This window comes from Bos mutus, chromosome 12 (assembly GCF_027580195.1).
Source record: "Bos mutus isolate GX-2022 chromosome 12, NWIPB_WYAK_1.1, whole genome shotgun sequence".
NCBI classification, from domain to species: Eukaryota; Metazoa; Chordata; class Mammalia; order Artiodactyla; family Bovidae; genus Bos; species Bos mutus.
The window spans coordinates 80,902,277-80,914,615 of record NC_091628.1 but is presented as its reverse complement, the minus strand read 5'-3'; the positions used below and the strand labels follow the sequence as shown (position 1 = coordinate 80,914,615).

The window sequence follows — 12,339 nt, the reverse complement described above, 5'->3', positions numbered from 1 at the left end:
AGCATCAATTCTTCGGTGCTCAGCTTTCTTCGCAGTCCAACTCTCAAATCCATACATGACCACAGGAAAAACCATAGCCTTGACAGACGGACCTTTGTTGGCAAAGTAATATCTCTTTTGTTATTTTTTATTTACTGCTTAATTTCATCTTGATTTTCCCGAGTCTCGAGTAAATCTTGCTCAGTGAATCTTATGACTGACTTGAGTTATGGTAATGAGAAACTGTATTTGTTGATTGGAAGGTTAAGCTCTGAATGGAAATCTTTGGATTTCTGGTATACTTTGTTGGCAAATTCTTATTCAAAGAGTTGTTTGTTTTTTATAATCTGTCTAGGAAGAGAAGAATATCAGATGGGCATCTCGATGGGACTACATTCTAGAGTCCATGCCTCATACCCACATTCAGTGGTTTAGGTAAGACTACAGCGTAATCTCCTTCATGCTCTGTCCTTATTCTGTTCTCTGTCACTTGGAGCATCTCATTCACTCTAACTCTCGCCAGTTACTCAGAAGGCTGGACTTTTGAATTAGGTAGACTTAGATTCAGTCCTGGATTTTGGTCACTGGTTGTGAGTCAGGCCAGATCACCCAAGTGCTCAGAGTCCATTTCTTCATCTAGAATTAACCTGTCTCACTGTGCTGTTCTAAGGATTGACGGGAGGTAATGAAACAGAGCATTTGAGCACTTTACCTGGCATGGAAGAGGGCTCAGTATACAAGCTGCTACAGCTATTAGGACTGTTTTTTATAAATAATAATTAGGGTTAGAGTTATTGTTACTGAATTTCTTTCTTCAGAACATGACCCAAAACTTTTATCTAGGGAACTGTTGAAGGTGCCATTACTCTCCTTTTCCTACTTCACTGACTAATCTTTTTGACTCTTCATTAATTTACTGAATAACTTGTTTTTCAGTAGACTTCTTGAGGGTAGAGACCAGTCCATTATTGATCCTTGCAGCTTATGGTGTGTTAATTTGGGCACAGTAGTTATTAATGTTGACCATGGACAAAAAACTCTAGTTCTCAATAGGCCATGAAGCCAGAGCACAGTTCATTGAATTTGTTTGATTTTAGGTCAGTTTTTTAATTGATTAATGCTGTTTTAATGTTACTCAAAAAATTGTTTTTAAAAAGAGTTCTGCTGATCCAATGATTAAGCTCTGGGTTAATCCTGACATGCTTATTTCTGCAGCATCATGAATTCCCTGGTCATTGTCCTCTTCTTGTCTGGAATGGTGGCTATGATTATGCTACGGACACTGCATAAAGATATTGCCAGATATAATCAGATGGATTCTACAGTGAGTGAAACATCTGAACTATTCCTTGGTCTGCCGTGCATAGTCTTTATTTTTTTCTTTGGAAAATTTTTAAATAATATCTTTAGTCAGAATCTAGTTTTAAAACATTTCTTCTCAGAAGTGATCCTGAATTGACATTTTTGGATAAGAAAATGGTCCTTAAGAATTGGTTTTGTTGGTAGAGACTTAGTGACTACAGCTCTCAGAGCTGAACTGTTGACAGTCTCGTCTGTACCAGTAGAGGCTGAGGAGCAGTGCGGGTGCAGGAGTCCAGCTCTGCCCTTCTTTCACTTACGTGCTGTCAGCTCTGTTTCCAGCAGATGTTCAGTTTGGGAAGCAGCAAAGTTAAGTAGAGTAACTCCCAAGCAATTTTTATATGTGTATATGTTTGATTTTTTAAATTAATTTTAACTGAATTTATATCATTTCAACCTTTTGGTGTATTCAAAGTAATTTAATGTCTCAGCTTCATTTTAAGTTGTGTAACATTTTGCATTTTATACTTTTTCATTTCCCAGCAATGATTTATAATGAATACATAAAACTCAGGTTTTCATTGTTTTCTCTTCCCTAGCTTCTTAGCCTCCTCACCCATCTTTCTGTCCTGTTCTAATTAGAAAAAAGAACATGTTAACATTTAGAAGCTTTTTAGCACTTACATGCTACAGTTTCTTTCCCATGATATTATTGATTATATGCCTTATTAAGTATTTTATTAAAATAAGTTCACAATACTCTGTTCATAATTGGTAATTCCAAATAATTGCTGAGTTAATGGAATTTTTTTCTTAATTGTTTAGAGGTGCTTTGGGGTACAGGACAGAAAACCCCATTTCCAGTCTTGCTTCCATTCTCTGCCTCCTGCCAGTCTCTCAGGGTAGCTTTCAGAGCGAGTCTGTTCCAGAGTGTCAGGTCATTTCACTCTGGATCACAGCCCTCCAGTGACTTCCATCCACTGCACTCAGAGAGGCCCTCACAGCGGCCCGCGAGGCTCTGTTGTGGCCCCTGGCACTCTGCTTCAGCCGTGCTGGCCGCCTTGCTGTTCCTCAGACACGTCGGTCGTGTTCCTGTTCCAGGCTCCTCCTTACAGTTACTTTTCTGCCTTCCTCTAGTGTCCTCCCTCAGAGAGTCCCTCACATTCTCCTGGTCTTTACTGAGATGTGCTCTTCCCAAGGAGCCCTTCCTCACCGTCCCATTAAGATTACGTCCTCTCCACCACACCCTACACCCATAATTCCTATCACCATCTCATGTACTGTGTATTTTGGTTATTTGAGAAGATCTGCTCACAGGAAGTTGTCTGTTATACTCGCTGTAGATCTCTGGTATTTTAAACAGTACCAAGCATGTAGCTGGTGATCAGCAAATATTTGTTGGAATGAATGAATTAGCCCTTGATGTACCAGACTTGATGCATTGCTGGACTTACGACTGGTTGTAAAAAAAAAAAAAAAAAAAGGAATCCAAGGACTCCCCCAGATTGAGTGAGGCCAGAGCAGGAAGCAGTGCCAGCAAGAGAGGTTAATGTTTTCCTTTAGGAATATGCTTATATCAAGTTTTTAACCAATTGGGCAATTAAATTGAGTCAGTGGTGAACCTCAGTCTCTTCCTGTTTATTAAGCCTGGATTGTTGAAGCGGGCAGAATGATTCTAGGTTAGTCAATGCCTTCTGTTCTCAGCAGAATTGAGTAGAAATTGAAGGAAAGTCTTCCAAATTTGGGTTTGCTGGATTCTCCACATCTGAGGTCCATAACATATGATCTAGAAATTCACAAAAATTTACAGTAAACAACAAATTTGTACCAGGTCCCAAATATTTCAGATATTAGGATTATTAATTACAGAGCAAAGATACATGAAAAAGTAACCGCTAGGATTTTCTGGCACAGATGAGAATCTATAGATAAAGAGTATGCAGTGTATCCAAAGTGGAATAAATAAAATGAAATCCATACCTCAGTCAGTTAACCATAGAACACCAGAGAAAACAGAAGATCTTTTCTTAGAATCAGCTAGAGGGGAAAAAGACTGAGCTTTCTGCAAAGGAAAAGCAATGAAATTGGCGATGGAAACTCAAAAAATAATATCTTTAAATCGATGGTGAGAGAAATTAACTATTTACATAGAATTGTGTACTCAGAGATCTTTCAAAAATGAAGGTGAAATACCTGTTTCAGACTAACAAAGACAGTTGACCACAAACAGACCTTCTCTAAAGGAATTTCTATAGAAATACTTTAGTAGAAAATAAATAATAATCCTAAGAGAAGTTTAGAAGGATTAGCGAACAAAGAAATTCCAAATGATATTTTCTATCTATAATAATAAGTCTAAATGATGAGTCTAGACTCTAAATGATGAGTCTAGACTCTAAATAATGAGTCTAAATATGGAGGTTAACAAAAGTGTATCAACAAAGAAAAAGTAGCTTTGAGGAATAATTGTGGATGAGGTAGGTGGCCATCTGGAAAAAAAGTAAATTCCAACTTCATTTAATCCAAATGATTAAATGAAAATGTGGAACTGTAAAATACTAGACCACATGGGAAGTTATTTTTAAATCTTGTCTACTGCTGCAAAGATAGAAATCTGAGTGGGAATTTGGGGGAGGGCTACAGAAGTACCCTGGACAAAATGTTAAGAGAGGAGGCTGAAGAAATAGCAGGGGCCACGTTTTGAAGGACTTTCTGAGCTGTGCAGTCTAAAGATCACCGAGAAGCTGTTGAAGTATACAAAACAGTGTTGACGTGGCCAGATTCATGTTTTAGGAAAATCACTTTTAACACTGTGTGGAGCTGGGCAAGATTGGAGGCACCGAGACCAGTCAGAAGACTGTATGGAATTTCCAGAGTCAGGGGATGGTAGCAGGGAAGAAGTAGGGCAGTTGGCAGATAAACAGAAGGTGTCCAGGAGGTGGGATAGAATGCTGATTGGCCAGTTGAGAGAGTAGAAGAGGAGAGGAGCCAGTGAATGACCCCGAACCACCCAATTATTTAAAAGGATCTTTTTGATTCTGTATTGAGATTCAACTGAAGTGTAGAAACTGAGACCAGTTTAGTGCACACTGTAATAGCCAGGTGAGAGGGGATAATTTGAACCAGGGACTAATCTGTCCTGTGGGTAGATTTTAAAGCTAAACTGTAGGAATTGTTAAAGGATTGTATGAAGTGTGGGGAAGAAAAAAGATGACTCCAAGGTTTTGGGGACTGAGCAGCTGGTAGGCTAGAGTTTTATCTGCTGAGGGAACTGCAGGTAGAGGTGGGGAGAAAATCAGTTCCCTTGTGGATGATTCTGTTCAGGTGTCCACTGAACAGCCCGGTGGAGCCATTCATTAGGCAGGTATATATGTGTGTCTGGAGATCAGGGGAGCAGTGTGGACTGGTGACACAAGCTTATTGAAATTTTCACAGCCTACTGTGCATGCAGAGCAGCTTTGAGAACTGAGGCCATTTGCTTGTTTTGGAGATTAGTTAGTGTGGGGTAAAAAGGATATAGAGTGTGATTTAAAATTGTCATCAAGTTGGATCATAAAGCTTGACTGACTAGGACATGGTATCCCGTTATCTTTATATTTCTTTTTAAAGTATCTCAGTAATTATTTGTAGATCTTAACACATACAACATTTCTTTAGAAACAATTCAAGAAAGTTATATAAAGCTCCATGAGTCAAGCTTTCATACTTCAAAACTGAAATAAATATTAATATCTTTAAGTTTTTCTTTAAATTTCTGTATCTGCATATTCAACAATGAACAAACTGCCTAGTTTTCTTGACGATCCCATGAATGAAACGATTCCCTTCCCTTTTCAGGAGGATGCCCAGGAAGAATTTGGCTGGAAGCTGGTTCATGGTGATATATTCCGTCCTCCAAGGAAAGGGATGCTGCTATCCGTCTTTCTGGGATCGGGGACACAGATTTTGATTATGACTTTCGTGACTTTATGTAAGTGTTAAGTGAAAACTAAAAAGTAGAAAATGCTTTTTAAAAATAATTATTTGAAATCCAGTTTTCCTAAGTTGTAGCTAGGCTAGATTGTTGTTTCTAAGAGTCCTTTGGTTCTCAGAATCTGTGTTCTTTGACCATAAGTGACTGGGGGCAGGGTTAGCCATGCCAAAAGCTGACTCTTCAGATCGCCCTCACGGCTTCATAGAGACCAAGCACTTGTCATGGGAGCATGGGCGCTGCAGATGACCGGATCCTCATCTGGGCAGCCTGGAAGCAGGGCCACGCAGTTTGGCTGTCCTGCTTCACTGGAGCGTATGATGAAAATCCCAGGACATCCTTGGCTTCCACTGAGAGGGACAGAACAGAGAGGAGACGGGACAGAACCCAGAGGGGGCGAGACAGGAAGCTTTTGGAGACCTCACCACCGTGGCAAGATTTAGGAAGCAAGACCTCTTTCTTTCCCCAGCAACGTTGAGGAAAGATCTTCCTACACACACACAAAAAATCTCTTCCTTGTTACTCTTGAAAGCCTTCAGAAATTTTATTATTTAAGGTTTTGTCAATTAGGACAAATTTTTAATTTTTCTTTTTTAAAAAACAGAACTGACTTAGAGGTAGTCATCAGCTGCAGGAGTGGCCCTGAGACTCCTGTCTGGAGATGTTTTATTGCCCTGGTCTTTCAGTTTTCCAAGTTATCAGAGAAAAATATATTTATGAAAAAAGTTTTCTGAATTTTGCATTTCTTTTCTTTTTTTTTTGCATTTATTTTCTCATGTTCTCATTGCCTGCTACTGGTGAACAAGTAACACATGAATGTTACTAGAAAAATTCAGAAAGCACTGACTTTTCAGTAATTTTCTTAGCAAACACTTGTTCTTATGTTTGTTTGCATATTAAATGCGTAATACTATAATCATTTTCTGCAAGTAAAATTGTCCCAAGTTTTTATGATGCAATTAAACACGTAAGTGTTTGGAAAGAGAATGACTGATTCCAGATGTCTGGCACCTGCAAAGTTTGGAGTTGACTGATTTGCACCTCCCAGCTCCGTTGAAGACTAACTAGAACATATTTATCTACTAACAACTTAGATAAGGTGATGTCGGTGTGATGGGTGAGGCTAGCTAGCAGTTGTAAGTATATTACACTGAGAGGGGAGGATGGTAAAACGAGTCATGAAAGAGGTTTGGACGCAGCCAGACGATTGATTGCAGAGCCCCAGAGAGCCAAGGTGGATTTCCAGTGTAGTGGGTGCTTGAGAGTGAAATTCTGCTTTCAAATTAGATTGAGAGTGGCCTTCTGCCCCTCTCTGATCTTTGTTGGGGTCAGCTAGAAAATGACCTTGTCATGAAGGACAGTTTCAGAGAGCCTCGGTTAGAAAATGATAGCGATTGTTTCTCTTTAGTGCTTGAACATGGACTTTTTGCTTCAGAACAATCCATATCTCAGGCCTGAGAGAACTGGGGGAGGGTACGTCTTAGCTAAAATTCCAGTAGGTCCTCTAGTTACCCTGTTTGGTTTCCTGTGATCGTGAGTTTCTCCTCTCCAGTTGGTGCTGCTGGGAACGTGTGCTATAAATATAAGATGGTGTTTTTTTCCTTAATTAGTTGGGAGGGTTATATAGTGAAGAACAAACAAGCTAACTAACTAAATAAGAGAGGAAACAATTTCCCAAGTTACTGACCAAGCCCTTCAGTAGCTAGTGTTCACAAAGCTAGTGGTGCTGTGAAATCTTTTTTCCTCTCTTTTGTCCTTTGACTAGATTCTGCCTCATCTTATGTTTGGATGTTACAGGTTGTTTTTTTTTTTTCACCCCAGAGGACTCAATATTGTTTTTAAAAGGAACAGAAAGTGAGAATATTTTACAGTTGGAGTATTTTTATTGATGTTAATTTAAAAGCTGTACTTGAATCTCAGAAGAGCTGAAAGCACTCTTGAGCTTGTAGTCAGCCTCCACTGATAACAAGAAAGGTGGACCCTGACAGGAAATATCCAGATTGGAGCTTGCCTTACCTGTGATCCTGTTGATGCAGTGCCTTAGATATTACTAAGATTCATTGTGGCTGCGTGGTAAGGGAGCATATTTTCATGAAGTTGTATTTAGTTTATTGTTTAAAAAATGAGCGGGGTCTTCTATCACTTCAAAGGAAACAATAATAAAATTCATAACTTTAAAGTACTTATTTTTTTAGTTTTTGCTTGCCTGGGATTTTTGTCACCTGCCAACCGCGGAGCTCTGATGACGTGTGCTGTGGTCTTATGGGTGCTGCTGGGCACTCCTGCAGGCTACGTCGCCGCCAGGTTCTACAAGTGTAAGTAGAAGCTGTCCTGCCAGGTGTCAGACCAGGAGTCTAACCTGCCACGTCGGGGTCTGAGCCAGTGTGTCTGGTAGTTGAGGCTGTTCAAGCGGTGTGTTAAGAGGTGTTTAAAGAAGCTTGTGAAATGGATGACTCTCCCTAGATTTGCTTGTTCAAACACGCTTGTTAAACAGTGGCTTCAGTAAATTTAGGTGCTGCCTATCCATTGTCCCCTGTCTCCTTCTTAAGTTTTGACATAATAGTTTTGGGTGCACAACTTAGATTGGCTACATTCATAGAAATACATTTAGTCTAGTAAAGGGAAAAAAGTATCACTGAGTCATTTATTAAAACAAATAGCATATATATATATAGGAATACTTTATGTGAGAGAGGTCATCCTTGCATTGATTTATATTTATGAAGGTACACTGTACCTAAAGTAAATTCAGATCTCACTGTTTAAAGAGCCCCCAAGTAAGTTACTCTTGCAGCAAGGTTTAGTTGCATTCTCTTGTGTTCTTGCTTTCCAGAAGTAAAATAAAGTTCAGTGAAAAAAAGAATTCAGAGCCACAGAATAAGAGGGAGATAGGATTAGACGACTTACAAAGTAGCTTTTCTGGGTCAGCAAATGCCAAAGTTTGCCCTGCTTAGGAAGCCTCTGGTCCAGTTGAGACGATCCTATTGGTAATCTGTGATTGAAAATGCCAGGGAGATGATGACACAGGGCTAGGGTTCCCCAAGGTCTTCTGATAGGACTGAGGTTTCAGCTAAAACACATAGGGTTACTTAGGTAGCCTTAAGGTGTGGTTGGCTAGACTCAACCCCAAATAGAAGTATTAGATTTTGCTGGATGTGTAGAGTATGTGAAGGCCTGTGTGCATGTGTGAGTGAGTGAGTGAGTGAGTGTGTTTACGTGCTGTGAGTTTTGTCAGACTTCTTTTTTTCTTTCATTCTTTGCTCACAGACATAGGATTAGGCTGGTCATACGTATTTTAAGACAAAGGATATGGTTGGGGCCCTGCCTGCTCCCCCTTTCTCAGTTTCTGTGCTCTCGCTTTCCTTCATTCCTCAGTCAGGCTCTGCGCCCGCACACCTGTCTGGGGCCTTCTCACCTGCTGTTCCCTCCACTTGACTTCCTGTCCGTACTCCCTGCCCGACGGACATACCTCCCCTTCATCTCCTGTCTGTCCTTCAGACCTCCTTGCTGCTGATTAAGTAGCGTATTCATCAGGCAGAACATTCAGAGACACACTGTCACACAATGCTTCATTGTATAGATTCATTTTTAATGTTTCAAATAATAATATTTGAATTTTGATTGGAATTGTATTAAACCCCCCAAATTCATAATTTCACAGTAGTCTTGTCAGTAATGCTGTGAATTCAAATCATATATATATATTATTTTTTCTTTTAGACCAAGAAGTACTTAAACTTATAAATTGTGATCTCAGCCAGTTTTATCTCCAACTTTTAAATTAGGAGTGGAGGAGTACTTTCATTTATTTTACTCCAGATACTTTACGTTTTTAAAGTGGGGGGGAATTAGAAGTAAAGAAGAGTAAACAGTTGGTAAGTAAATTATTCTATCAGGTGGCAGCACCCCTTCTGTTCTTAGGCACCTGATCCTACACGCTGACCCCCCCCACCTCCCACCCCCACGGCCTGGAGAAGCTGCCCTGCTGAAGGCACCCTGGAGATTCAGACCTCCTGTGGGCATTCAGGAGTGCTGCCTGTCAGGCCTGAGGGTTCCTAGTTTTATAACAGATTCTGAAATTGACCTCAAGGTAAATGAGTGTTTCCAGGGTACTCTTTCTTCATCCAGTCCCAGTGATTGAAACTGGGTTAGAACTTAAGGGTTTGTTTTGTTTTGAAGTTAAAAAAAGTAGAAGAGAATAAAACTTGTTTGGATGACTTTTTTTTGATACTAGATTTATTTTATGCTGAAATAAAAGTCTTTAGAGTGGGACTTAATCCAGGCAGTCCTGGGATGTGTGTCTCTGGGTTTGGATCATTTGATGGGGGGGTATTAGGACCTTTGCTCATGGCATTTTTCTAGGAATGGGCACCAGTGCTGTGTGTTCATTTGTCCAGTGCCAGAACTGAGGTATGGACATTTGGTTTGCTTTGAAAGTACGTCTTTGTGTTAATGCCACTTCTGTTTTCTCCTGCAGCCTTTGGAGGTGAGAAGTGGAAAACAAATGTTTTATTAACATCATTTCTTTGTCCTGGGTAAGTGGAGTTTTCAATAATAACTTGCTTAACATAATCATATTTTAGTTCCCAGAATTTCTGTCCTGTATGTCTAATCTTTTCTGGGTGTATCCAAGAAAATGAATTTAATTTTTAAAAAGTGAACATTCAGTGAACATTTGCAGAATGACTACTACCTGTCTTACCTGGAAAAAATTGCCTTTAGACAGGAGAGTTTTTTATTCCTTTTCTTAAAAGTCTGTTTCTTAGTCTGGCAGTCCCAAGCATGGTGAAAATAGGTTTTAAGGGGTAGATTTCATAAGGTGCTGATAGGAGTTTAAGTCAAGCAAAACCAATTTGAAGAGCAGTTCAGTTTTCTACTAAAGTTTTTTTATTTTTTAATTTATTTTTAATTGAAGGATAACGTTGGTTTCTACCAAACATCAGCATCTGCTGAAGTTTTAAATTCACATACCCTAATGACCCAGCAATTCCACTTTACTGTGTATAGCACAGAAATTGTGATACTCGCTGCATATGATTGCCACTGTATCATTTTGCTTCTGCCTCAAATGTTACCCAGACGCCTGTTGTGTCTTTCAGGATTGTGTTTGCTGACTTCTTCATAATGAACCTGATTCTGTGGGGAGAAGGATCTTCAGCAGCTATTCCTTTCGGGACCTTGGTTGCCATATTGGCTCTTTGGTTCTGTATATCTGTGCCTCTGACATTTATTGGTGCATACTTTGGTTTTAAGAAGAATGTAAGTTTATAGATGTTAACTTATTTGAATGAATCTCAGCCGTGGAAATTAGCATATGCCACCATAAAGATGCAAGTGTTTAGAAGATAGAAACTAGTCCTGTGGGATTTGAATTTCATAGAAAATTGATGACTTCTTAGTTTGACTACTGCTGCTGCTGCTAAGTCACTTCAGTCGTGTCCGACTCTGTGCGACCCCATAGACGGCAGCCCAACAGGCTTCCCCGTCCCTGGGATTCTCCAGGCAAGAACACTGGAGTGGGTTGCCATTTCCTTCTCCAGTGCATGAAAGTGAAAAGTGAAAGGGAAGTCGCTCAGTCGTGTCCGACCCTCAGCAACCCCATGGACTACAGCTACCAGGCTCCTCCGTCCATGGGGTTTTCCAGGCAAGAGTACTGGAGTGGCGTGCCATTGCCTTCTCCGAGTTTGACTGCAGTCATTCTTAAAATAGTACTCAGAAGAATGTGGTTAGAGGTTATGGATGTAAAGTTAAGATTTCAAAGTTTGATAAGTAAATGTAAATGGAAACTAAAATAGATTACAGGAAATGAATGCTAATTTAAACTAATGAAAAATACAAATTTATTACATTAAAAATAAATTGTTCCCTTTTTTTAGCTTAAAAAGTACATGTATCTTTTTTTCTTAGCAATAAATGTTTCTAATCTTATATAACTTAACTAGGTAAAACTGAGTACGGGTTAGGAAGCAAAGCTGTAAAAAAAAAAGTGACCATACTGTAAGGATAGCAGTGTTTTTCATATGTAGTTTTGGAATAAACTTTATGTGCTTACCTGCTGGCATTTGGTTTTAGGAAGGGTTGCAGTCACGGCTCAGTCCCCATTCCAGCCTGTCTGCCTCCACCTCTGCTGCCCGCTTTCTACCCACAGGCTCAGAGGAAGCTGAGAATTCATTCTTGGGTCCTTTTCTAACTCCACTATCTTGGCTTTTCTCTGAAAATGTCTCCACAAGGTTAAAAGAAGTTAACGTAGTTCAGTACACTTTGTGAGGGGATCTGGAATACCCTGGAAGAAACTTAGCTACTTTTAAGAGACTTCAGAGTTTCCACTGTACCTACCATGCCAGGCTACTAAAAGATTTCTCAGTTCTTTGACATTTTGTTTATGACTTGAAATCTGTATAGTATAAATAGTAAACTGACATGATTTGAAATTTTTAAATTACATAGATGAAATAAGTACTTAAAATTCTAAAAATATAAAATTTGAAGAATGGTATAGTGATTCTCTCCCTCTATTACACATACGCTGACATATGAAATAATCAAGTTCACAGAAGTATAATCTCAGTGAGAATATCAGGTTTTAACTTTAGCTGTATCATCACAAAAACTATAGAAGTAGGTTTTGAAGTTTTTTGCAAGGAAGTGAATTTCTACATGTGTACTCCCCTCCCTCCCCTCATGTTACTGTGTCTAGGTGCTTGAGGCTCCAGTTGTTTTTATACTGCCATGTAGTGTGTTAGAGAATAATTGAGAACATCACCAGTAATTTATGATCATAAAGCTTCATATAACCATTCATTATCTTCCTTGTGTTCTTAAGTCTTAGCAAAAATTGAGCAATTTTAATAGAAATGACATTGTCCATCTCCAGAAAACACATTGACAACAGTTTCAGAACCATTTCTTACAGTAAATATATAACTAAAAGGAGAAGCTTAACTCTACCCTTGTATTAACTGTTATTTTCTGAGTCCTATATTGTTTCCTCCTGTGTATTTCTTATTTTGTTTAAAGCCGTTAGTCATTGGATCCCTGCTGGAAACCATGGTGGCTTGTTCCAATAGACAGACAGACTGTTGTACCTGATG

At 39.3% G+C, this 12,339-nt stretch overlaps 1 protein-coding gene across 1 annotated transcript in view; it reads left to right on the top strand.

The window, feature by feature from the left end:
* The window catches only part of TM9SF2 (transmembrane 9 superfamily member 2), a 51,612-nt gene that overhangs the window by 31,202 nt on the left and 8,071 nt on the right, over positions 1 to 12,339 (top strand). Inside the window, 6 exon segments of the mRNA XM_005899253.3 lie at positions 335 to 414; positions 1,195 to 1,303; positions 5,116 to 5,248; positions 7,444 to 7,563; positions 9,726 to 9,783; positions 10,348 to 10,507. Of these exon segments, the coding sequence (XP_005899315.2) occupies positions 335 to 414; positions 1,195 to 1,303; positions 5,116 to 5,248; positions 7,444 to 7,563; positions 9,726 to 9,783; positions 10,348 to 10,507 (660 nt within the window).